We start from the raw sequence: 27,413 nt of genomic DNA, 5'->3' as shown, positions 1-27,413 counted from the left end.
CTGTCCATCATGGTGGAAAATGCCAGCCAGGGCACCACAGTCTGTGGGGGCCAAGCAGAAGGGATGCCAGAGGCCCAACAGCTTTCTCCTTTTTAGTCTAGTTTTTCCTTTGTAGTGACAAGTCATAGATTCTTTGAGACAGAATCTCCTGTGGCCCAGGCCATCCTTAAACTCACTATGTAGCCAAGGATAGCCTTGGACCCCTAAACTTCCTGCCTCCACGTCCCGAGTGCTGAGATTACAGGAATGTGCTGCTATACGTTTTCCTTCATTCCTTCCTTCCTTCCTTCCTTTTTTTTTCATTTTTGATTCAGTCTAGGATTCCAGCTATTGAAATGGTGCTGTCTATATTCAAGGCAAGTCTTCCCATCTTGGTTAAACACTTCAGGAACATCCAGAGGGGTGATCCTTCCTAGTCAACAGTGAAGATTAACCATCACAGAAGGCGAGCTGAGGGCCAGGGAAGTTCCATATCGAAGATGCTTTCAAGCTCTTTTTCACACATAGGTTTGGTAAATGACTGTATGACTGGTTATGATGTGGTTTTCACATATCTATTGAGGTGTCACGCAGAAGTCAAGATGGGCTCGTTTTGTACGTGCTGGAGCAATGCATGAATAAGCAAGCTTCTCACCTGCATCAGAACTGTAACAAAATGAACCCCCATGGGGAGAGGAATCTCAATGACTTGCTCATTCAAGAAAATGATGGCTGGGCTTCTGTAGAAATGACTAACACATTTCGGGAAGGCTGGACCATAAGGCCTCAGCTTTCTGCGGAGTTCTTTAAAGATCTGCCAAAGCTTATCTGACCTTCCAAAAGCTTCCTGTGGAGGTCCCAGTAAGAATTAACCACTGGCTACATTAAAATGAAGCCATGCCAGCCCTTAAATATTATATGTTCTACTTGGCAGTGGTGGTGTACACCTAATCGCAGCACTCTGGATCTCTGGGTTCAAGGCCAGCCTGGTGTACAGAGCAAGTTCCAGTACAGCCAAGGCTACACAGAAACCCTGTTTTCAACAACAACAAAAATTAAACACTCATATCCCAGAGTGGTGGTGAGCCCTTTAATCCCAGTACTTGGGAAGCAAAGGTAGGTGGATTTCTGTGAGTTCAAAGTCAGCCTGATCTACAAATCAAGGTCCAGGACAGCAAGGGACATTACACAGAGATATCCTGTCTTGGGGCGGGGAGAAAGGAAAAAGAAAAAAAAAAGAATTATATACTCATGAAGCAAAGGGGGATCTAGAAGCAATTCAGTGAAGTTTATCAGGGCAGCTTTGAAGGAGTCCTCACCGGAGGTGGTACCCGTTGCATGCCAGCCAGAGCACCTCAGACTGTGGTGGCCATCTCACAATGTCACAAGGTCAAGAGCTGTACTTGGTGGCTTACATCAGCCACCATGCTGCTAATCCACAGTACCACTTCTGACTTTGTTTGCTTCTGCTGTGGTAACAAAACTCCTGAGGTTGGATAATTTATTTATAAACAAGTAATTTATTGACTCCAGACTCAAGATCATGGTGATGGTGTCCACTTAGCCTATTAAGGATCTTATTGCTGCATGCTAACATCAAACGGCAAAACAAAACAGGCATGGAAGCTGAGTTTTGACTTTCTCTTCTCGGAAAGTAACCAACGGTGTCATAGGGGAACACACCCTCATGACCTCACCTCCTAGTAATCATTTCCAAAGGCTGCACCTCTGAACACCGTTAACCTTTGGGTATGACATCTCCAGCTCGTAAACCAGGTGTTGGTTATACACCAGGCATAGGGTTCGGGAGTTCAAGGCCAGTCTCAGCTATACAGTGAGTTTAAACCCTGCCTGGACTGCGTGAGACCAGGTTTGACACAACAACTACAGTCAAGTTTGTACCAATGAGCTTCGGAAGGACACATTTAAACTGTAGCAGACACTGAAGGATTACCTATCTCAAAGTATCAACCCTGCCAGTGTTTGAGATATGGTGTATCCGAGTCAGGCAGTCATAGACACACAGAAGAAGAGATGTGTTGTGCTCACTCTGGGACAATGAGGAAAAATCTGACAGAAGGTGTTTGGGGGTTTTGTTGTTGCTGTTTGACAGCTTCTCTGGTTACTCTTAGACTCATTCTTAGTCAAGGGTGACCTTGTGAGAACAGAGGCTTTCCTGTCCCACTGGCCAAGCAGCTGCTTTTAAAATAATCACTCAGAGGCATAACAGTAATTATAAACTGTTTGGCCTATTGCTCAGCCTTATTGCTAACTAGTTATTACATTTAAATTAACCCATTTCTATTAATCTATATATTGCCAAGTGGCCCATGACTTACCAGTTCTCTGACATCTTGTTCCTCCAGTGGCTGGCTGGTATCTCCCCTGTATCTCCCTGACTCTGCCCTTTTTCTCCCTTGGATTTCCTGCCTGGCTCTATCTGCCTCGCTATAAACCAAAGCAGCTTCTTTATTGACCAATGGTATTACAACATATTCACAGCATACAAAAAGGTTGTCCCTCAGTAACATGAACTTCTGATTCAATTGCTTCCACCTCCTGAGTGCTGGAATTGCAGGTGTGTGCTTATGTGGTCTAAGGAACAGAACCGAGAGCTTTGTTTATATTCTACTAACCCCAACCTGAGTTTTTTTTTTTTTTTTTTTTTTTTTTTTTTTTTTTTTTTTTGCCTGCATGTATGTTTGAGACGTTGTCAGACACCTGGAACTAGAGTTACAGGCAGTTGTGAGCTGCCATGTGGGTGTTGGGAATTGAACCTGGGTTCCCTGGAAGAACAGTCAGTGCTCTTAACTGCTGAGCCATCTCTTCAGCTACCCACTCCCACCCAGAGCCAGATCTCAGTTCTTAATGAGATATACAAATTTACTGGTAAGGAAACCGTTTATTGTAGAGAAGCATTTTGAAATAAAGACATATGCAGCAATGGAAAGAGTAAGGCTTGCGGTTGTGTGGTCCAGGATGTACTTAGTGTGTAAAGGATTAGCAAGGAATTGATAATTACTTGAAGCTGGTGATGAGTAGAAGAAAGTATATATATGGTCTTACTATAGGCCCAAAACTTGTAGTCCTCCTGTCTCAGACTTTGGCATACTGAGATTAAGGGTCTCTGCCACTACATCCAGCAAGTTCATTATACTTTTAACTTTGTATATTCTTGGAGTTTTTCATAATAAAAATTCAACATAGATTTTTCTTTTGTATTTCGGTAAATTATGGCTAACATAACATTTGCCATTTAGTCCTTTTGAATGCGGAACTCTGGCAGTAACTACACTTCAGTGTGGCACAGCCGCCATCACTGTTTACAGGGGACTCTTTTGTCATCCCAAACAGAACACTGCACCTGTTAATAGTAAATCCTTCCTTCCCTCCCATGCTTTCTGTCTCTGTTACATGATACCTGGCTTATTTCCCTTTGAGTCATGTTTTCAAGGTTCACCCTTGCTGCAACATCAAACAGTTTTCTTTTGGGTGTACGTTCTTCATTTAGTTTATCCTCTCATGTGCTGGCCCCAACTAACAGGGCTCCTTTAATTACATTTATTTGTGGGTGTATATGCATGGCACAGCTTGTTGGATGGTCAGTCCTCTACTTCCGCCATGTAGAGCAGGGATCGAACTCAGAACCTCAGGCTTGGCATCGGGAGCCCTTCCCACTGATCTGAATAAATATTTAAAAAGGAATTCTTTTGGGATGGAAGAGGTGGCTCAGTGGGTCAATGTCCATGGTGAAAATGTAAGGATCTGAGTTCATATCTCCAAACCTGGGTAAACTGAGACACAGTGGAGAACTTCTGTAATCACATCACTGCTGTGATGAGAGGAGAGAGGAGACCGGAGAGTCTCGGAACTGGAGGGCAAGGTAAACTGGAGTATCCCGAGCAAACGAGACCTATCTCACGGTAGAAGCTGAGGAGCGGCACTTGAGGATATCCCCTGACCCCCACATGTACGCCACAGCTCCGGTGCATATACAGAGAAGCACACACCCACTCACACACATCCACACTCTCACATATTCCCTCACAACATACTCTCTCACATACACTCTCATATACACACTCATATGCACATTCACACACTCATACACATACAGTCACATACACACTCTCTCACACACACCCTTTTTCCTCACACACATACCCTCACATACACACTTACACACACATTCACACACACTCTTTCTCTCACACATACCCTCACATACTCTCTCACTCATTCCACATTCACACACTTATACACACACACACACACACACACACACACACACACACACACACACACAACTATTCTAAAAAGGAAACTCCCGGTATGTGTGCTATATCAACATTATTAGAATAATCGTGTTAGTCTTTACATGTTCTTTGTTCCTCTGTTTTGATAATGCTGCTAATATAATAAATCAGGGAAAACAATTTAGTGTGGCCAAGGTAGATATGAACTACCACTGTTCTTTTGAGTCACCTATTCAGGTTCGCCAGATCTCAGCCTTGGAACTTTTAAGGTCTAGAGATAAGAGAAGGGTCTTCATATATGTTGTTTGGATATTTTATGGATGGAAGAAGTGGAAAATAGATTTGGGAAATGGAATAATTTGTCACTGCTAGAGGCTCAGGGATGGCTTAAGGGGCTGTGGGCTGCAGAGCTGTGAGAATTGCCCTGCTGTGTTTTTAGGGACAACAGCATCAGTTCTTCAGAAGCAGGGGCAGGTGACTGGGGAGAGAACTGGTCACTTTTGTGCACAAAGCTAGAAGGTGAAAGTTGGCGTGAGGATGTCCAGGTAAAGGAGATATAGCTATCCCTACTCATTTTGGGATGATATTAGCGGCTTCCTTTTTGAGTTCAGGATAGTTGCAGAACAAACTTGCCTACTGTTAATATCCTTCGAGGATACATTTTTTTAGGGGTACTGCAGCTTAGGTGGGGAAACCAATGCTATCTTTGTACTCCCTCGGTCCAACCATCAGAAGGTTGTGTAGAAAATGTGTTTCTCAACTAAAGTCAGCGTGTCATGGTGCTTCTGTTGGAAGATGGACTGTTAGTCACCTGGTGTCACCCTGGGTGTGCCACAGCATTTGTGTGAATGGAATTTAACCAAAGCGCCTCATTTCCATTTTCTGTTTCCTGGGACTGACTTAGTAATACTGAAGATTCTGGAGACGTGAGGATGGAAGCACAATAGATTGCTTCCTTTCTTTTCTTTTTTTTTGGGGGGGGGGTGGTTTTTTTGTTTGTTTTGTTTTTTGAGATGGGGTTTCTTTTCATAGCCCTATCTGTCCTTGAACATGCTCTATAGACCAGGCTGGCTTTGAACTCAGAGATCCATCTGCCTCTGCTTCCTGAGTTCTGGTGTTAAAGGTGTGTGCCACCAATGCCCGGCCTGATTTCTTTTTTTAAGATGGCATGTGTTTTATCTTTTTTTAAAAAGAAGATTTAGTTTTAATTTTTACTAGTTTTAAGTATGTGTGTGGATATGTGATACATGCGTATGATATGTATACAAGGTGCCTGAGAAGGCCTGAAGAGGGCATCAGATCCCCAGGAGCGAAAACTAAAAGTTGGTTGCGCGCTTGCTGCTGTGGGTGCTGGAAATTGAACTCGTCCTCTGCAGTTAAGTACTCTCAACTCATCAGTCATTTCTCCAGCCTCACACACAAATTCCATCTGCAGACAACGATATTTTGTCAGCACCCTGGGATCTTCTGTCATGTGAGTGTATAACTTGATGAAGTCCTTTCCGCTGTGGCTCTTCTCTGATCCCCTCTAGACCTAGAGGCTCCGGTTCAGCCTGATGAACCTGATTAAGTGACTGGTGAGGACCACGACAGTTCACGTCTGCTGATGCCAGGCTAAATTGCCTTTCCCAATTTATTGTATCAGCACATTATCAAAACATAGGAGAGCCAAAGACTTAACTAAAGACCAATTTATTCTAAGAATACTGCTATATTGTAGATAGCAAGATTATTTTTTCTAATTCCATGTGTTTTAATTTAGTTCATAAAATATACAGCATATAATATCAGTTGAGATGGATATTTAAACCTGGAAACCTGTAATTTTATCTTCTGTGGGTTTTTACTTGCAGTGTTTGTAAATGAGCATTTGTGTGAATCTTTACCTCTGGGAAGTACAGAAACATTTGTTGTTGATTTTAATTAAAAGAAACATTTACTGTGTGAAAGAGTGTGTAAGTGTAGTGTGTGTGAGAGAGAGGGAGAGACAGAAAGAGAGAAAGGGAAATGGGGGTACATGCAATGCAAAGATCATAAGATCCTGGTCCTGGGATTACCAGCGTGCACCACGGTGCCCAGTGTATATGGGGCTGGGGATTGAACCCGGGCTTCCTGCATGCCAGACAAACTTCCTTGTGGTGATTTGAATGAAAATGATCTTCATGGGATCATAGGGAATGGCATATTTGAAGATGTGGCCTTGTTGGAGGAAGTGTGTCACTAAGGCTGGGTTTTGGAGTTTTAGAATCACAAGCCAGGCCCAATGGCTCTTTCTCCCAGTTGCCTGCTGATCCAGACTTTTGACTCCTTCTCCAGCACCATGTCTTCCTGTGTTCTGTCATGCTTACTGCCATATCAGTAATAGGCTAAACCTCTAAACTGTGAGCCAGCCCTGAGTAATGTTTTCTTTTATTTTTTTAAAATTAGTATTATTTGATTTTTTGAGACAGGGTTTCTCTGTGTAGCCCTGGTTGTCCTGGAACTCACTTTGTAGACCAGGCTGGCCTCGAACTCACAGAGATCCACTTGCCTCTGCCTCCTGAGTGCTGGGGATTAAAGATGTGCTTCACCACTGCCTAGCTGTTTTCTTTTATAAGATTTGCCATGGTCATGGTGTCTCTTCACAGCAATAGAAACCCTAACATATACCTCTTTTCTTTTCTTTTTCTTTTTTAATCTAAATTGGTAAACCCAAGATCTCGTATAATAATTCTGGGTTAATTAAAATTTGAGGAATGTGACTGGAGATATAGCTCAGTGGTTTATCCTTAGCATGCATGAAACCCTGGGTTCAATAACCAGCACCCAGTAAAAAAACAAGTATTATTGATAAAATTGGAAATAAACCTACTTTTCCTATTACCTTCTTCCTCCTTTTTGTATGGAGGCAAAATTCACATAATGTGGAACTAATCATTTTACTTTAATTTTTAATTTGCTAATTAACTGCCTTTAAGCTTACAAGCCACTGCTGTTTAGTACATCAATACTCCAATGCAGTCATCAATGCTATCTAGTTTTAGAATGTTTTCATCACTCCAAGAGGAAACTTCCATTGAATAATCATCCATTTCCTCAATCCCTATGGCAGCCTCTTTCTATTTCTGGGATAGCTTATTCTGAATATTTCATATAAATGGAATCACAAAATATATAGTTTTGTATCTACCTTCTTTTAGTTAGAATTATGTTTCTTGTTTTGTTTTGAATCAAGATCTCACTGTATATACCTGCTGGCCTTGAACTTGTAGAGATCCACTTGCCTTTGCCTCCCAAGTGCTGGGATTAAAGGTAAGTGCCAATACTCCCTGACTATGTTTTTGTTTTGTTTTTATTTTTTCTGAGACAGTGTCTTACTTTGTAGTCTAGCTTGACCTACAATTTATTATGTAGTCCAGACTGTTCTTAAATTTATGATTATCTCACCCCAGCAACCCAAACACTTGAAATACAGTCCTGTCCCACAGTAACAGGCCCTCAGGTCTTAGCATAACTGAATCCGTGATGGAAGTGCCATTTGGGCCATAAAACTCAGCACATAGACAGCATCATTGCCAAAATGAAAACAAACACCTAATAGGTCAAAGTCCACAGTTCTGGGAGAGTCTCTATATGTACTAAGCTTGTTTATTTGGCTTTTGTAGTTCTGCTTCTAGCTAACTGCTCTTGTTAACTGAAGTATGTCAACCCAGGATATAGTGTTTGTGTTTAAAAACTCACCCTGAGCCGGGTAGTGGTGGCTCATGCCTTTAATCCCAGCACTCAGGAGGCAGAGGCAGGTAGATTTCTGTGAGTTCGAGGTCAGCCTGGTCTACAGGAGCTAGTTCCAGGAAAGGCTCCAAAGCTTCACAGAGAAACTCTGTCTTGGAAAAAACAAAAAGCAAAGAACTCACCCTGAAAAACATTTGACTGGGATTATACTGGGAGCCTGAACACCCAATGTAGTAGCTGGCCAGCTAATAAAGATTTTCAGTTGGCTCAAAACTGCGTCTGAGTGAGTAGTCTTTGCTTGTGGATACCCCTTCATACTCAGCAAGATTTCTATGAGGAGAGATCATCTTACCTCTTCCTTTCTAATTTGTGGTTAAGAGACAAAACCATAGCACACTCCTTTAATCTCAACACTCATAGGTCAGAGGCAGGCAGATCTCTGTGAGTCCAATGCCAGCCTGATCTACACAGCTAGTTCTAGGACAGCCAGATAAAGAGACCTTGGAGAGAGAGAGAGAGAGAGAGAGAGAGAGAGAGAGAGAGAGAGAGAGAGAGAGAGAGAGAGAGAGAGAGAAAGAGAGAGAGGAGAGAGAGAAAAAAATAAGTCATAAGTATGGGATACATATTATTATTATATATTAGTATTATATACTGTGAAAACAGCAGCGAGTAGCAGGCACACGTGTACAGAATACACTGGGTATTTAGGGCAGTCACAGATGAGTCGGACTGAGGACCAAGAGAAACAGAAGGTTCACTGACAGCAAAATCTAGCTGGCAAGAAAGCATGCATACTAAATTATGAGCAAATAATAGCACCAGTACTGAACAAGGCACACAAGTCACTGGGCAACGTAGGTAGGAAAGAAATTGTACATGTTAGATTGGGAGGGAAGAAAAGAAGGCTGGAAGAAGATGGATTGCAAAGTTGAGGAAGGAAGGATTGCAGTAAGAAAAGAGGGAGATAGAGCCCCCAGTGAACACAGGAATTGAGAGATGCAAAGAGAGAATAGCATTAAAGACACATGTGAAACTTGCGGTGGTGGCGCACGCCCTTAATCCCAGCACTTGGGAGGCAGAGGCAGGTGGCTTTCCATGAGTTCGAGGCCAGCCTGGTCTACAAGAGCTAGTTCCAGGACAGCTAGGATTGTTACACAGAGAAACCCTGTCTCAAAAAACCACACACACACACACATACACACACAAAGATACTTGTGTATCTCTGAAGATGTGTAGGTTTAAACTCAGACTATGTTAAGGACTAAAGACTAGGTCAAAGGAACTGGATAAACAGAAGGGCATGCCAGGAAGAGAATGAAGATTGTGGATATAGGAGAGGACACTGCAGGGGAGGTGGAAAGGGAGTCCCTCTTAAACTCCCTCCGAGCCTCAAGGTGTCGTACTATGAAAAACGGGACAAACTCTGCTTACAACTAGTCAGATTTGAAACATTCACGTTGTTCTTCTTGACACAGAGTCTTACTCTAAACCCCAGGCCAGCCTTGAACTCTCTGTGTTGCTCATGCTGACCTTGAATTTTCAGCAGTCTCCACGGCTGAGCCCACCAAGTGCCCAGACAGCAACCACACACTACTACACTTGGCTACCAAACAGATTAATAAACATTTGATGCCTGCTGCATCCAAGGTTCTTTGTCATTGGTTTGTTTGAGACAAGAACTCTTGGGGTCCAGGCTGGCCTCCAACCATCTATTTAGCCACAACAGCTTTGAACTCTGATCCTCCTGATTTTATTTCCCAAGTGTGAGGATACAAGTGTGAGCAACTACATCTAGCTTTGCTAGAGTTCTTGAGCCACTATGATTCTCAAAGGATGCTTTAGGAATGCTTGTGTTCTTTTTTTTAAAAAATATTTATTTATTATGTATACAATATTCTGTGTGCATACCTGCAGGCCAGAAGAGGGCACCAGACCCCATTACAGATGGTTGTGAGCCACCATGTGGTTGCTGGGAATTGAACTCAGGACCTTTGGAAGAGCAGGCAGTGCTCTTAACCTCTGAGCCATCTCTCCAGCCCCGAATGCTTGTGTTCTTATGTATCTTTCTGGAAACCAGCTTTGAGCTCATAGAGATCCATCTGTCTCGGCATCTCAAGCACTGAGATTACAGAACAGCACCAATATGGTTGAAAATTTCTTCCTTTCTTTTTTCCTTTTCTTTTTCCTTTTTTTAAGATAGGATTTCTGTGTAACAGCTCTGGAACTCACTCTGGAGACCAGGTTGGTCTCGAAACTCACAGAGATCTGCCTGCTTCTGCATCCCAAGTGCTGGAATTAAAGGCTCACACTAAAAGGCACCCAGCTGAAAGTTTCTTATATTAATATTCAGAACATGGCAATGCCCTCTTTTGCATCCTATGGTATTAAATGTGCTGGACTGATTCTGAGATCACTAAAGTTATCTGAAAAAAATTGAAGCTCTGGAGATTGAACTCAGAGTCTAGTTCATTACAAAGCATACCTGGGGCTGGGTATGGTAGCGTAGCTGGTAGAGTGTTTGCCTAGTTTACACAAAGCCTTTGGGTTCAATCCCAAGCACTAGATCCACAAGTCTGAACCCAACCTAAGAGACAAGAGACTCTGTGTCTTAACTAGGGTTTCTATTGCTGTGAAGAGACACTCTGACCACAGCAAGTCTTATAAAGGAAAACACTGAATTGGGGCAGCTGATTTACAGTTCAGAGGTTTAGCCCATTATCCTCATCATGGAAAGCAAGGCAGCATGCAGGCAGATTTGATGTTTGCAGTGATATTTTGTTTGTGTTTTAATAAATAAAGCTTGTTTGAAGATAAGAGTGCAGAGCTAAGCCACTCGAGGCCAAGCGGTAGTGGCTCACACCTTTAACTTCAGTACTAGGAAGGTGGAGACAGGAGTGATATGGCTGGGTGGAGAGAAGAATATAAGGCAGGAGGAAATAGGAGCTCAGATGCAGTCTGAATTGCAGTCTGAGTTGCAGTTTGCAGTCCGAGGTTTGGTGGACACAGATGCAGTCTGAGGATACAGTCTGAGCAGGCAGTCTGAGGACAGGATCTTATTTTTGGTCTGATCGTTGGTAGAGGTAAAAGGTCTCTCTAGTGGTTGGCCACTCTGCTTCTCTGATCTTTCAGTTTTCACCCCCTGATAGCTGACTCTGGGTTTTTATTTATTAAGAACAATTAGAATTCATGCTACAGGTGTTGGAGCTGAGAGTCCTTACATCTTGATTCAAAGGCAACAGGAAGAGAATTGTCTCACTGGGTGTGGCTTGAGCATAGGAGATCTCAAAGCCCATTCCCACCACGACACAACCAACTCCAACAAGGTCACAACAAGGCCACACCTACTCCAACAAGGTCACAACCCCCATTAGTGCCACTCTCTTTGGAGGCCATTTGCTTTCAAACCACCACACTCTGTCTCTAGAAGTAACAGCAGTAGCAACAAACCACCAGTCCGGTGAGATGGCTCAGCAGGTAAGGATGCTTCCCACATAAGCCGGACAACCAAGTTCAATCTCTGGAGCTCGCATAAAGATGGTAGGAGAAAACCAACACCACAGGGTTGCTTTCTGACCACCACTTGTGTGTATTCCCCACACCATACACACAGTAGTGATAATACAAACCCACACATTTTACTGAGCCACATCTATATATCAAAATAATTGAAAGTTTATGCCCTGGCAATGCTGAAGCATGCATGGGCAGCCTGTATATGTCGGGTTCTGTTGAGCTTGTCCATATTGGATTTCATGGTCTAAGTTGATGAGGACGACTGACCAGGTCTCTTCCTCACTGACCAGATCTCTTCCTCACATCTCTATATAGACTCACTTAAATGCCATATAAGTAATGCATAAACCTATTACTGTCATAAGCACGAAAATATAAAAGCAGCTTAAGGATTCAACTTGGATCCTTTCCAAATTCGACTGTAGAATATGTTGTGTTTTCTTCCAGACCATCTGTCACACCTAAGTGCTTCTCGATTCATATAAAATACCTACTTAAAAAAAAAAAACCTGGGTGCGGTGTTTTTTGTTGTTTGTTTTTGTTTTTTTTCTGTCAGCCTAGCAGCTACACCTGAATCTACTAATATTTTAACTACCATCTGTGACTTGCGGTCTCAAGTCAGAATCACGCTGGAACTGGCTTGGTTACCAAATGTAGATTTTAACTAAGTCTTTATCATTGTGTTTACTAATAAAGACTTGGGTCAGATATTGGGGTGAAAATCTGCTAGATCAGAGAATCCAAGAAGCAACCAACTGGCCTTTCTTTTTTGGTCAGAGATCCAACAAGAGAAGAGCCTCTCCACTTGTCTTCAGACTTCGAATCCCCACTCCTTCCTGTACGACTCTCTATCCACATTCCTGGCCCCTCTGTCTTCTCTGTGGTCTATTCCTGCCAATTAGTCTCGGCTCTGCCTCCTGATCCCAGGTTAATTTTATTAACACAGCTTTGGAGTCTCATATTGCAATCAAATATCCCAAAGCAATGGTGTACACCTTTGATCTAGCACTCAGAAGGCAGAGACAGATGGGTCTCTATGTGTTCAAAGCTAGTCTGGTCTAGGTAGCATGTTTCAGGACAGCCAGGAATACACAATGAGATCCTGAATCAAAAAACAAAACAATAAAAAATGCAAATTGTAATTTTGTTTCCATAACTTAAACCGATCCACTATCTCTGTCTTTCCAATTGCTATATGCATGTTGTGATGTGTGTGCTTCAGAGTTCAGCTGTTTACCCGCAGTGCTAAAGTTCCGCAGGGCTTGAACCTCAGCTCCTGGTGCCACTCACTGTTGCTCTGACTGTTCTGCTGTCACTGAAAGCACCGAGATGTATTTTTTCTATAGTCGTCATGTTTTCAGTAAATTGCGCTTCTTTTTTTAAATAGAATTCTTGACCTTGAATCTGATATAAAACAGCTGATAATAAACTTTGCTGTTGAAGTTGAAGATGTTGCACAGAAAAATATTGGCCAGCTTTCTGAGGGTAAGAAAAGTGCCCGGAGGGAGCCAGCACCCATTTCTTCCTCAGGGAGTTTTGCAGAAGCATGGATCCCATCTGCATGTGTGTGGTGGCCAGGCTACATGCACACCCCATATAGCATACAACACACATATATACAATAAAGCACACACTCACGTGCCAGGCAGTGTTGGTACAAGACTTTAATCCCAGCATTTGGGAGGCAGAGGCAGGCAGATCTCTGTGAGTTTGAGGCTAGCCTGGTCTACAAAGTGAATTCCAGGACAGCCTGGGCTGTTATATAGAGAATCCCTTTCTCATGCCACCCTCTACTCCCCCAAACACATGGTGACTAGCTTGGTGTCTGTAAGTCATGTGGTCTAAGCCTTCAGGGTCTGAAGAAGTACAACAAAGAGGTCATGACACTTAACTTCTGGTGGCACATTGTGGCCTCTTTCTGCACATTCCTCCCTGGGAACAGGTGTAACTTGTAGGAGATGGGCAGTTAGCATTGAGGACACGAAGCACCTTTCGGTTCCTGGGTTTCTGGCATTCAAGCCATATCTGAAGGAGCAGGAAAAGCAAGTACCGAGGCTAAGGCTTGGCCAGGGAAGCCACAGAGCTACGATGACTGCTGCACATAGTCTTGGCCAGCAGCAATCTTACTCACTTGGCAATAGCTGAGTCTGGGAAAGAAAAGCAGCCAAACCTTGTGGATCCCTTGGGTGAGTTATACTAGTTTTTGTTTTAATTTTAAAAAATGTATTTATTTTTTTTGTGTGTGTTGTTTATGTATGCATACATACCTAGGCAGCCAGAAAAGGGGGTTGGATTCCCCAAAGTTGGGGTTGCAAGTGGCTGTGACCCACCCTATGTGGGTGCTGGGAATTGAAATCAGGTCCTCTGCAAGAGCAATAATTACTACTAATAATTATTAAGCCGTTTCTCTGGTCCCCCACCCACTTTTTGAGACGGGTTTTCATTATCCTTAAGCTGGTCTCAAATTTGCCATGTAGCTGAGGCGGAGCTTCTGATTCTTGTGCCCCCACTTTCCAAGTGCTGGATTGCAGCAGCAGGCCAAGATTTTTAGTGCTGTGTTGGGGAAAGTGCGTAGAACTTGCTGCATGCTAGGCTTCTAGGCAAGAATTCTGCCAACTGAGCTACAGCCCACATTTGTATGTTCGCTTATTTAATTACTGACCTGAGGTTTGAGCCCAAGGCTTCATGCAAGCTAGGCAAGCAATGTACACCCCGAGCCCTGTTTCTTTGTAGACAGGGTCATACTTCGAACCTACGCGGACCCCCACCCCCAACGACCATCAAGTGGTCACCATCAGGATTATGCAGTATTTATGTAATCGATCAAGCAAATTGTCCTCCAAAGTGGCTGCACCAATATATACCAATGTACAGCCTACTCAGATACCCGTCATTCCTGTTAATGTAGGGGAGCAGTTTTCCCTAGAAACAAGGACTCAGAAAACCCAGTGCCTCTTCCAGGCCTGGCCACGGCCCAGGAGGCCCGCCCTCACCGCCCCGCCCCCTTGCCCCGCCCTCTCACAGTACCTGCCTTTTCCGCTCGTTCCTCCCTTTCACTCCCGCCTCGGGGCGTCGTCTCCTTTCCCAGGGTGAGCAGCGCGAGGGGCGGGGCCCTACGCATGACGTCACTGCCGGCCGGGCGCCATCTTGCTAGGTTGCGGCCGGCCTCGGACTCGGGGGTGGCGGTGGTGAGGGCGTGGGGAAGGGTGGGGTGTGGGGGCGAGGCGGCGACGAGGGCGGCGACACTCTCCTCCACTCGGCTCCACGGCGTGGGACGGCGCGGACGTGGTTTCGGAGGGATGTCCGCCTTCTCTGAGGCGGCGCTGGAGAAGAAGCTGTCCGAGTTGAGCAACTCGCAGCAGAGCGTACAGACCCTGTCCCTGTGGCTCATCCACCATCGCAAACACTCGCGGCCCATCGTCACAGTGTGGGAGCGGGAGCTTCGCAAAGGTGAGCGGCCGGGCGCGTCCGACCCTGGCTGCCGGCTTCCTGGATCCGGGGTCCTGCTCCCGGCTCCCAGTCTTTCCCCAGGTTCCTCGCTTCCCACCCCGAGCTCCCCGCGCCGACTTCCTGAGTTCCGCCTGGGCTCTCTAGTTTTTCCCAGGTTCCTGCCAATTCGATCCGTTCTCCCTGGCTTCCCTCGCCACCTCCCTACACCCTACCCCAGGTTCCCGGTGATCCGGTCCGGTGTGCCGTGTTCCCGCGCCCTGCCCTAGGCTGCCCTCTTTTCACTCCTGGATCCTAGCATCTCACGCCGCACCCCAGCTTTCTGGATCCCGCGTCCTTTCCCGGGCCCTGGCACTCGGTAAACCACTCCGACCCCTTGGTACTCTGTTTTTAGCCCTGTTTCTGCGCGTTCCACCCGTCCCCGCCGGGCTCCTGCGTACTTTCCCGGGGTCTTCGGGCGTAGGGATTACTAGTGTATCCCGATCTCATTCACTATGCCTCCTACAGAACCGGTGCTTGTTCCTCAGTGACAGACTAAAAGTGTAAATAATCAAAAAGTCCACAACCAAACACTAAATAATATCGAGAGATTTGGGCCCAGCACCAGTTTAGAGCCGAAATTCATACAGTCGGCGTTTTTCTCATCCTGTAGTTTTTCATGGAAGATAGGAGAAGGAAAAAAATCACAAAGTTGAAAGGAAAAAAAAAAGTAGCGTTGGGAGTTGTGCTTTTTCTGTGATAGATCAAATTTGCTCATGTATAACTAATACAGGTATGTCAGTTTTTGAACCGGGAGTTTGAAGACACGTGACGCGGAGTAAAAGAGGATCTCGGCTGGCGAATTCCTTTTAGCTTTTGGATTGTAGATGCCTTACCTGAAAATGACAGTAACCTGAGGACTCTTTAGTTCAGTGTCTTCATTTTACAGAATATTTAATAGTGATACCTAAAGCCAGGGGAACTTTTTGGAACAAATGTCTTTCGCTCACCGACACGCAAAAATTTAGTTCATTCCTGCTGAGTAACTTTATCTAAAGAGCTAGTTTGTGCTAGATCTGCAGAAAATAAAATAGGTATTGATGGACTGGTGTAGTGGCACACACCTTTAATCTTAGCACATGGGCGACAGGGGCTCTTGAGTTCGAGATCACCCTGGCTGGCCTATGTGAGTTCCAGATCAGCCAGGGCTACATTGTACATTGTGCTTGTCTTTTTTCATTGGCTTAATCTGAATTGTACATTACTTCTTAGATCATTGAACAGAGTGGCACTGTTCTTTATTGGTTCAGACATCTGCATAGCTTTCATATAAAGTGTCTGTGCTTAACTTTTTGTGTGTGTGTGTGTGTTTGTGTGTGTGTGTGTGTGTGTTTCCTGACAGGATTTCTCTGTGTGTCTTTGGCTGTTCTGGAACTCAACACCAGGCTGGCCTCAAACTTAAGAGCTCTGCCTGTCTCTGCCTCTCAGGTGCAGGGATTAAAGGTGTGTACCACCACTGCCAGGCAACTTTATTTATTACATTAATAAAATTAGTTTGATGTGTATGATTGTTTGCCTTAATTATATGTGTTCTCTTTTTGCTGTGCCTGGTGTCCATGAATGCCAAAAGAGGATGTTGGGTTGCCTGGAACTATAGTTACAGGTATATGTGGTTAGACTTGATGTGGATATTGGGAACTGAACCCAGGTCCTCTGCAAGAGCAGCAAGTGCTTTTAATTTAGCCATCTCTCCAGCCCCCTTATTGCACTTACTGTAGGGGAAACCCCAACAGAGCTGCAGTTGGTTTGATTCTGGGATGTTGGCACCTAGCCTTAATCCACCCTTTGTCTTCAACACCTTCTGTTTGAAATACGTAAATCGTGTCTGAGTTTCCCAAAGGTGCAAAGCCTATACAAAACTTGGTTGGAAAAAAAATCCAGCAAACTGTGATATTCCTTGATTGAGAATTTGTATTTGGCATTGTCCCTTTGAGAGACTTAGATGAGATGTTTTGGGATATGGAAATGAACTTGCTAAAGGTGTAGATTGGATAACAATAAAAAGCCCTGGGCTAAGGCTCATACCTGGAGATTGAAGTTGAAAGTGTGTGTGTGTGTGTGTGTGTGTGTGTGTGTGTGTGTGTGTATGCCTGTTGATGTCAATGTTCTTTTGCTAGGAATATATCCTGTAATAGAGCACAGATTGTGTATTGCATTATAAAATGGAAATTTAACTTAGTTTTTTCCTTTTTTAAAAGATTTATTTATATATTTTGTATATAGTGTTCTGCTTGCATATATGTCTGCACACCAGAAGAGGGCACCAGATCTCATTACAGATGGTTGTGAGCCATCATGTGGTTGCTGGGAATTAAACTCAGGACCTCTGGAAGAACAGCCAATGCTTTTAACCTCTGAGCCATCTCTCCAACCTCAAATAACTTTCTTTTGGGGGTGTTGTGGTACTGGGCATTGAACCTAAGGCCTTGTACACTGTAATACTGTTTCCTTAAAAGCAACATAACCCATTTTACGATACCGTGTACAGTGATAGTTTCCTAGTTCACAATAGTTAAATGATTGCCATTGGCTCTGTGCTGTAAGAGATGAGATGTTAAGTTGATAAACAAGAGTGTAGGAACGTGAAGAGGACACATGGTCTGGGTCCTTAAAGAATTCCATTGAGTTACATTTCCAGCCCTTACAAAGTGGAAACAGACATGCTGGTAGGAGAAAATGACCTTTATGTTGTGATATTAACACAAATTAGTAATGCTTAATAGTTTTGTTGTTGTTTTTAATTAGTGAACTAGATGCAGGTAAGTGCATTCTGCAGCTGGAGGGCTCCTTGCAGCCAATATAAATGTGCCCAACACAGAGTTTTGAACATGACAGTATGATTTTTTTAAACGTGTGATTTTATTGTTCTTTGGTCATTCTGTTGCACAGAAATTTTTTTAAATTTTATTTATGTGTATAGGTGTGTATGTATGTTTGTGCACCATTTGTGTGCCTGAGGAAGCCCGAAGAGGGTGTTGAAACCTCTGAAACTGGAGTTATAGATGATTATGAACCACCATATGAGTGCTGGGAATTGAACCCAGGTCTTCTGCAAGGGCAGGAAGTGCTCTAGACCACTGAGCCATCTCTCTAGCCCTATTGCATAGTTTTTTTTTTTTTTTTTTTTTTTTTGATTTTTCGAGACAGGGTTTCTCTGTGGCTTTGGAGCCTGTCCTGGATCTAGCTCTTGTAGATCAGGCTGGCCTCGAACTCACAGAGATCCGCCTACCTCTGCCTAAGGATGCCATAAGAGATCTCCCGGTTGTGAGCCACCTTGTGGGTGCCCGGAGCCGAACTCCAGTCCTCTAAGAACAATTGCTCTTACCCACTGAGCCATCTTGCAGCCCCCTTTGCACAGTTCTTGAGTTTTATAGATGATAGTGTGTTGTAGTGTCAGAATGCTGGGCATTCTTTATAGAGCTATGTGGAACAGCATAACTGAATTAAGGAACAACCAAATCTTATGTAAAACAGTCAGGGTACAGACCGGTTTGCCATTTAGAAAAGTTAGAAAACTCTCAAAATCTAGTGTTTACATAACGTGCAGTTGCAACAAATGCATGTATAGCTCTGATCTTGGTGATGCTTACCTGTAATTCCAATTTGGAGGCTGAGGCAGGCAAATTAAAATTCAACTTTAGGCTGCATAGAGAGACCTTGCCTCAAACAACCAACCCAACAAAACAAGAGCTATGTGGAAAGCAGTGGCTAAGCACTATATTCCAAGAGAATGATTACCAAAAGCAGGAAAGGGAGGCCTGAGATGTGTGCGAGGTGATTTCAATATATTAAAAAGATAGTGGTGCAGGCGTGCAGGCAGATGGTAAAATGCTGTGACCCTGACTGGGGACACCCTTATGTGATGAAATGCTTTATACTTAGGAAGAAAGTGACATGTAAATAGATGTTCTGAATGACAGTGCAGATAGTACTGGTGGTGGTGAGCTTGCTTCTGCACAGAACTCACAGTGGTCTGGATTAGTCTGCTCCAAAATTCCTTTCCTCATCACAGGTGATTTGTAGGGCCTCAACGGAGTGCCCTTCCACTTCATCAGCTTAGGATTATCTTTATCCCCTCAGCACCACGATTGTGTACTAGGAAACTATCACTCTGTTGTGTTGTAAGTGGTGGTTGTAGTGGTGTGGTATGTATAAAGCAAATAGTGGACTCCTTTGGGTTTTCTTATTTCAGTTTTTAGTTGTTTTAGCTCAACTGATTGAAGTACTTGTTGAATTTGTATTCACTGATAATGCTTTAGATCAGTAAGAGGCGGCGTTAATAAAATAAAGACTGTATATTACCTGCTCTAATTTGTTTTAAAAACAGCACTGTGTGTGTATTCTTGAAGACATTCTGTTTTAAAATGACAGTTTTCTATGTTGTGTGATACTGTTACTTATTTCTATTTTGTAGTTAGAACTAAGAAAGTTTGCACTGAAGTTTTCATAGTTAAAAAGAATTGATGGAACCAACAGATGGTGCTGGCATACACTTTTAATCCTAGCACTGAGGAGGTAGAGGCAGGTAGATCTCTGAGTTTGAGGACAGCCGTGGCTACACAGAGAAACTCTTGTCTGAAACAAAGCAAAACAACAATAAGATAATGGATGTTCTCAAACCAATGTAGACTGTATCTTTGAAGATAATTGTTGAATTGTAGCTGGATAACTTTCCCCTCATTTTCTTTTTTCTTTTTTTTTTTAAAGATTTTTATTTATTATGTATAGTGTTCTGTTTGCATATATGCCCACTCTCCAGATGAGGGCACCAGATCTCATTACAGATGGTTGTGAGCCACCTTGTGGTTGCTGGGAATTGAACTCAGGACCTCAGAAAGAACAGTCAGTGCTCTTAACCTCTGAGCTATCTCTCCATCCCCTTTTCCCTCATTTTCATAGATTTCTTTTCACATCCCTTTCCAGGAATAAGATCTGTAGTTAAAGTGATTTTTGTGTTATTTTTTTTTTTATGGAATAAATATCTAAATTATCAGTTGATAGGCCGATCAAAAAAACAAATTGCTGGGCTGTGGTGGTGCACACCTTTAATCCCAGCACTTGGGAGGCAAAGGCAGGCGGATCTTTGTGAGTTTGAAGCCAGCCTAGTCTACAAGAGCTAGTTCCAGGACAGGCTCCAAAGCTACAGAGAAGCCATGTCTTGAAAAAAAACAAAAACAAAATAAAAAAAGAAAAGAAAAAGAAAACAGAAAAATCATGAAACATGTCAAATAAATATAAACATCATGTAGTTGTCTCCTAGCTTTAGCAGATAATCTTTACTAACACCTAAATCATGTTAGCTTTTTCTTTTTTCATCTTTTTTTAAAAGTAGGATACAAATTTGCATTTACTACATTTGTTAAGTATTGAAAAATTACTGAGTTGATTTTCTACAACATAAGATGTTTGGGTGAAAGTTTGTTTCCTAATAGAATATTAGGAAGAGGAGTGACCATTTCTACATTGTTGTCTGTGGTGCTGTGGGTGGAGTCCAGGCCCTCTTGATGCTAAGTGGGCTACCTCAGCCCCTGCAGATCTTTTAAATGCCTTAGAGGGGAATGAATTCTCATGTTTGTTTCTGCATTACATCACATATCTCATGCCTGCTGAAGAACAGCACTGAGTGTGTAAGAGAGAGAAGGAGGAAAAGACACAGGAAAGTTGAGCATGTTGTAGAGGTAGTTCTGATTACATGGACCCCAGGAGATGGTTTTGAGGATCCCAGGGGACCCACAGACTAGATTTTAAGGAATATTTCTCTTTCCTGTAAATGGTTAGTTAGCTATGGAGCAGAAGGTGCATTGCTGTGCCATAAACATGCTTCCTTTAAAATATGAATTCCTCTGAATTGAAACTTTAGGTTTTCTTCCCTGTGACATACATTTTTTTTAAAAAGTGGCAATTCCTAGTTAAGCAAGTTTCCTTTAGTTTCTAATAAAGATAAACGTGCTCTTACTTTGAACAAACAAGTGTAGTTTTATAGGGCAAAAAACGAGGGGAAAGGTCCTGTAAGATGGCTCAGTGTGTAAAGATGTGCGCTCCTAAGCCTGGTGATTTGAGTTCTGTTCCCGCTACCTGCCTGGTGGAAGGAGTTGTCCTCTGGCCTTCCCATGCATTCTGAAGAACGAACACACATGCCGTGTACAATACACACATAATATATGTAAAAATATAAAAGAAATTTCTCGTGCATGTTTGTATGCATGGGTGTGCCACCTGTATACGTTCATTCAATGCCAGAGGTTGCAGATGATATCTTTTTTCAGAAACCATCTACCTAGTTTTTTGAAATAGGATCCCTCATCCAGTGATTACTGATGATGCTAAACTGGCTAGCCAGTGTGCCCCAGGGGTCTGCCTGTCTCTGCCTCCTCATTGCTGGGATGTACTGCCTGACTTTTATGGATTCTGGGCATTGAATTCAGGTTATGCATCAGCCATAAGCCATTTCCCAGCCCAAGGTGTTTTTGTTTGTTTTTAATAAAATGAATATTCATTTGAAATGTACAAGTAGATCTTTTGCTTTATTCAGGAAAAGGTTTTTGTATTCCTCTTAATGGACGAAGATGATTTAGCAGATAAAATGCCACAACTTTTTTTCAGGGAGCTTTCATAGCAGCCAGGGAAGTGGATTCTGCAACTGAGCAATTACACAGGGGACCTCACTTAGTTTAGGGAATGGGGAAGACTTAAAGATTATTAGTGAGTATAATTTGTTACAAACTGTACTAAGAATACAGATTTTATAGTAGCTTTAATAATTTGTTTTCTTATGTTGCTGGAAGTCAAACCCAGGGTCTTGCACATACTAGGCAAGTGCCCTCAGCTGTTCTGATCATTAGAATGTGGGTATTTGCCATGCATTTTCACTGAACATTTCTAATTCTAAATTTCTGTTTTGGAGGAAGGAAGGGAAGTAGCTTCTTAGATTACCTTTGGTGGCTTCTCACTGTTCCACCCTGCTGGTTTGTGTTCTCAGGCCCTGCTGCCACACTGATTCCAGGGCTGCAGGATATCACCACTGCTCCAGCCCCACAGCTGTTCTTCAGAATTTTCTTCTTTTTCTGTATTAACTGTTGAATTATCTTATTAGCTGCAAGAAAAATACATTTAGGTTTTTGAGAGGGCATAATTTCAAATTATTACTGTCTTAAAGACAGTTAACATCTTTGCAATGGCAATGTTTTTAGTTGGGAAACTGTAGTCTTAATCTGCATGTGTGGTTATTATAAGTGGTTCTCAAACTTGTTCACTATCCTCCCTCTCTGTCTTCCTTGTGAAAAAAGACTCTAAACTGAAAAAAGCTGTGTTTTTGTAAATTAAGAAAATGGTCTGTACTGTTGAATGTTTGTCCTGCAACACGTTGGTCCAGTTTAGGGAGCATAGTTTTGCTTCAGAAGCAGTTTAAGTAAAGCTCAGCATTTCACCTAGCGTGTTTCCTTCAGCTTTAGGATTTGCAAATATCATAAGTAGTACTAGCATTTGTTCCTAGATTGTGATTTTAATTTTACTCAACTTCTTATTTACTCATAGGCAGGGTCTTATGTAACTCAGGCTGGCCTTGGTTTATTTGCTGTGTAGCTAAGGATGACTTTGACTTCTTGAACTTCCCGTCTCTACCTCTCAAGAGCAATTTTATAGATTATTCTTCAAATCAATTTTAGTTGAAGTGGTCAGGATTGTATTTCAGCCAAACTACCAGATCATCTATTTCTCTTTTCTTCCTTTTTTTCTTCTTGTTTTTCAAGACAGAGTTCCTGTGTAACAGCCCTAGCTGTCCTGGAACTAGCTCTTGTAGACCAGGTTGGGCTCGAACTCACAGAGATCTGCCTGCCTCCGCCTCACGAGTGCTAGGATTAAAAGCATGCACCACCACCGCCTGACTTAATTTTCTTAAAAGTTTATTATAAAATATGTTTTTTTCTCTTATTTGGTTGACTTTTTTGAGTTAAGAATCTTGCTGAAATGTGGCTCTATCTTCTTGGTACTTATATAGCTCCTGCTGATACCTGGCTTTTGATTTTTTGCCAGTCCTCATGCTATAGTCTTCCAAGTGCCTGATACAAGGTAGTATCTTTTTCTTTTCCTTTTTTCTTGGGGAGGCAAGGTCTCCCTGCATTTTTAAAAAGTTTTATTTGTGTGTGAGTGTTTATGCATGTGTCTGTGCATCACATGGTGCTTGGAGCTCATGAAGGTCAAGAGGGTGTTTGATCCCCTGGAACTGGAGTTAGAAATGGTTGTGAAGCCACCATGTGGGTCCTGGGAACTGAGCCCCAGTCCTGCACAAGCATTTGATCTTACTCGCTGAGACATGCTTCAAGCCCCCAGGCAGTACTTTTCCCCAAACACTTTTCACCTTTAACAGAAATATTTGCTGCTCAACTTGAGTCTCCATCTATAGCCTTCAGAAAACTGTTGGCACTCCTGATTCTCATGGGTTCAGCTAGAGCTACACTATTGGCTTTGCTGGATTTCTAGTTTGTCAGCTTTGGATCTGTGTGCTTAACAGATCCCTAATCCCATGAGCTGATCTCTCATAACAAATATCTATGTCTTTCTCTGAGCACATACTATGTATTGGGTCTGTATTCTTTAGCATTACTCTAACCCAGAGTTGCCTGGACATTTTACATTTATGAATATTGAGTCAGCTGGTATGTTTACAGCTGATGGTTTGGTTTTTGTTTTTGTTTTTTTTTTTTTTCGAGACAGGGTTTCTCTGCGGCTTTAGAGCCTGTCCTGGAGCTAGCTCTTGTAGACCAGGCTGGTCTCGAACTCACAGAGATCCGCCTGCCTCTGCCTCCCGAGTGCTGGGATTAAAGGCGTGCGCCACCACCGCCCGGCCTACAGCTGATGGTTTGGATGGCATTAGATATGCTGTTTACCTCAACACACTCATGACTAGGTGAATTTTTTTTTAGATTAAAAACTTTTTTAAAGATTTATGTATTTTATGTATGAAGTCTATCTGAAAATATGTCTTTATGCCAGAAGAGGGCAGCAGATCTCACTAGAGATGGTTGTGAGCCAACCACGTGGTTACTGGGAATTGAACTCAGGGCCTCTGGAATAGCAGCCAGTGCTCTTAACCACTGAGTCATCTCTCTAGCCTGAATTTTTAATTTTATTTTATTTTATTTTTATTGAGCTCTACATTTTTCTCTGCTCCCCTCCCTGCCTCTTCCCTTCCCTTCAACCCTCTCCCATCATTCCCATGCTCCCAATTTACTCAGGAGATCTTACCTGTTTCTACTTCCCATGTAGATTAGATCCATGTATGTCTCTCTTAGGGTCCTTATTGTTGTCTAGGTTCTCTGGGATTGTGATTTATAGGGTGTGTGTGTGTGTGTGTGTGTGTGTGTGTGTGTGTTTGCTTTATGTTTAAAAACCACTTATGAGTGAGTACATGTGATAAGTGTCTTTCTGGGTCTGTGTTACCTCACTCAAAAAAAAATCCATTTGCCTGCAAAATTCAAGATGTTGGTTTTTTTCTGCTGTGTAGTACTCCATTGTGTAAATGTACCACATTTTCCTTATCCATTCTTCGGTCGAGGGGGATTTAGGTTGTTTCTAGGTTCTGGCTATGACAAACAATGCTGCTATAAACATAATTGAGCACATGTCCTTGTGACATGATTGATCATCCTTTGGATGTATACTCAAAAGTGGTATTACTGAGTCTTGAGGAAGGTTGTTTCATAATTTTCTGAAAAATCACTACACACATAAAAAAATTATGAGGGGGCAGTGATGGCTCATGCCTTTAATCCTAGCTCTCTGGAGGCAGAAGCAGGTGGCTCTCTTAGTTCGAGGCCAAACAGCCTGGTCTACAGACTGAGTTCTAGGACCACCAGAGCTACATAGAGAAACCCTGTCTCACAAAGACAAGCAAACAAATTATGTGTGTATGTCTCAGGGGTTGGGAGGTTGAGGTGATATATTCCTGTGAGTGCAGATTTATTTGGAGGCTTGGAAAGGGCATCCGATCCCCTGGTGTTGGAATTTCAGGCAGTTGTAAGCTTCCCAGTGCTGGTTCTGAGAACTGAATTTGGTCCACTGTAAGAGCAGCAAGTACTCTTAATTTCTGAACCTCTAACCCCAAACTCAGTGATTTTCTTAATCATGAACCTGAATTCCCCCACCAGCTGACTAGGTAAATGTGATATATCCATATACTGGAGTACCATTCAACCATGAAAGGAAGGAAGTGCTGACATATAGCAGTGTGGACAAACCTTATAAACATCATGGAGCAAAAAGAAGCCGCATATAGAAGGTCACATCCTGTATAATTCTGTTTCTTTGAAATATATAAGTTAGAGAAAATCATAGAATAGAAAGTGGTAGTTGAAATGTGAGGGGGAGGGAAATAGGGAATGAAGGCTTAATGGATATGATGGGTCTTTGGAGGAACTGAAAATATATTGGAACTACATAAATGCAATGGTTACATAATTCTATAAATATGCTAAGTGCTCCTGAATAATTGTCTGCCTTAATATGGTTAAGTGAGTTTCATCTTAACAAAAAGAATGCACTTTTTGTGTGTACTTGTATGTTCTCTCTCCTGTTTCTCCTGTGTTTCTTAGCTTCCGTTCTCTGTCGACAGCTTCTCGCTGCAGTTTTAGTTTCTCTTTTGTACAACCAACTTTGTTTTGGTACCAGTTTTCTTCAATAGCATCCAAAAATAAATCTGTTCTTGTTCAGCCGTCCCTGCTTTTATGTAGTTGTCTTCACAATTTACATTTTTTGTGTTGGACACTGTCTTAGGGTTTCTATTGCTATGAAGAGACACCATGACCATGGCAACTCTTATAAAGGAACACACTTACTTGGGATGGCTTAGAGTTCAGAGGCTCAGTTCATTATCATTATGGTGGGACAGGGCAGCAAGCCCACAGGGCTGGAGAAGGAGCTTAGAATTTTACATATTTATCTGAAGGCAGCAGGAAGTGAATCGAGACACTGGGCATGGTTTGAACAGATATAAGATCTCAAAGCCCGCCTGCGTAGTGACACACTTCCTCCAGCATGGCCATACCTACTCCAACAAAGCTATACTTCCTGATAGTGCCTCTCTTTCCCTGTGAGCTTATGGGGGCCAATTATTCAAACTATCATAGGTACTAATGAATAAAGGTATACTTTTTTTGCATTTTGATTGTTTTCAAAGTATGATGTTGCACATCTGTAATCAAAGCCCTCTGAAGGGAGAGACACAAATTCAAGGTTAGTGAGCCGGACTCAAACTTATCAATCAAATAAAATACCCTTGGTAGCATGGTGCCTGGTCCAGAGTGTGAGTTCCAAGATAATCAAGACTACACAAAGAAACTTATCTCGAGGGCTGGATAGATGGATCAGAGGTTAAGAACACTGACTCCTCTTCCAGAGGTCATGATTTCAATTCCCAGCAACCACATGGTGGCTCACAACCATCTATAATGAAATCTGGTGCCCCCTTCTGGTGTCCAAGCATACACGCAGGCAGAATACTATACATAATAAATATTTATTTTTTTAAAAAAAACCTATCTCAAATAAACAAAATGAAAAAGCAACAACAAAAGCCTATGATTTCAGAGGTCTTAGTCTCATCTGTCATCAGTAGCTCCATTGCTTTTGGACCCAACATAAAGCAGAATATCAGGGCAAGGAGCATGTATGTAGTAGAGCAACGTTTGGTTTGTGGTGGCCAAGAAACAGAAAGAGCACATACGTGGCTAAGGATAAAATATACTCTCCAAGTCACATCTGGTTCATCCAATTAGGCCTCATGTGCTTGAACTTCACTACCTCCCCAACCTTTCAAGTGTAAATCAGTGAGTGCACTGTGGTTCCCTGTGAGCTAGGCTCAGAAAGGCAAGAGATTGATGTGATCACACTAGAATGCGGAAAACAGCCAGGAAAGAGGAAGGCAGGCCAGGCTTGAGGGCTCCACAGCGGTCATCCAGGTATTGTCCCTTACTATAGGCTTACTCTGAAGTTCTTCCATGCGGGCCTTCATTAGTGCCAGTGTTTCTATTCCATAGAAGGTGATGTCCTTCCTTTGTCTTAAAGTCATAGTAAGGTCACTGAGATACCTCAGGAGGTAAAGGCACTTGCCAGTCCTGACAGCCTTAGTTTGAGCCCCTGAACCCACATGATGCAAGGAGAAAACTGACTCCTGCAAGTTGTCCTAACCCCCAAACCTGTGCCTCTCTTTGTCCCGCTCCTCCCCAAGTAAATGACTGGGAGCCTAAGTAATTGGAGGTAAGAAGGTTTGGAAAGAGATTATAGGAAAGGATTGGATGAATTTAGAAATAAAATTAAATTAGCTAAGTCAGTGATTGAGCCATCCTTCTGAACTGTGTGACGGTTACAAACTTAAAATACAGTAATACTGACTTTTGTGTTTGCTTTTATACTTACCCTTACTGTTGAGTATTATTTCTTAGGACTTTTCAATTAGTATCTAGTGTTTTTCAG

General features: G+C 42.7%; 1 protein-coding gene across 2 annotated transcripts in view; it reads left to right on the top strand.

The window, feature by feature from the left end:
• The first annotated feature begins 14,689 nt into the window (after positions 1-14,689).
• The window catches only part of Rprd1a (regulation of nuclear pre-mRNA domain containing 1A), a 50,294-nt gene continuing 37,570 nt past the window's right edge, over positions 14,690-27,413 (top strand). For both annotated transcript variants that reach the window (XR_005285376.1, XM_038329716.1), the window contains exon 1: positions 14,690-14,909. Coding sequence is in view for 1 of the 2 variants with exons in the window: in XM_038329716.1 (XP_038185644.1) it covers positions 14,759-14,909 (151 nt within the window). In the remaining variant the exon portion in view is untranslated. The remainder of the gene's footprint in view (positions 14,910-27,413) is intronic.

Source organism: Arvicola amphibius, chromosome 5, assembly GCF_903992535.2.
Source record: "Arvicola amphibius chromosome 5, mArvAmp1.2, whole genome shotgun sequence".
NCBI classification, from domain to species: Eukaryota; Metazoa; Chordata; class Mammalia; order Rodentia; family Cricetidae; genus Arvicola; species Arvicola amphibius.
Note: the sequence above shows the minus strand (reverse complement) of the source record. Positions and strands in the feature narration are given on the sequence as shown.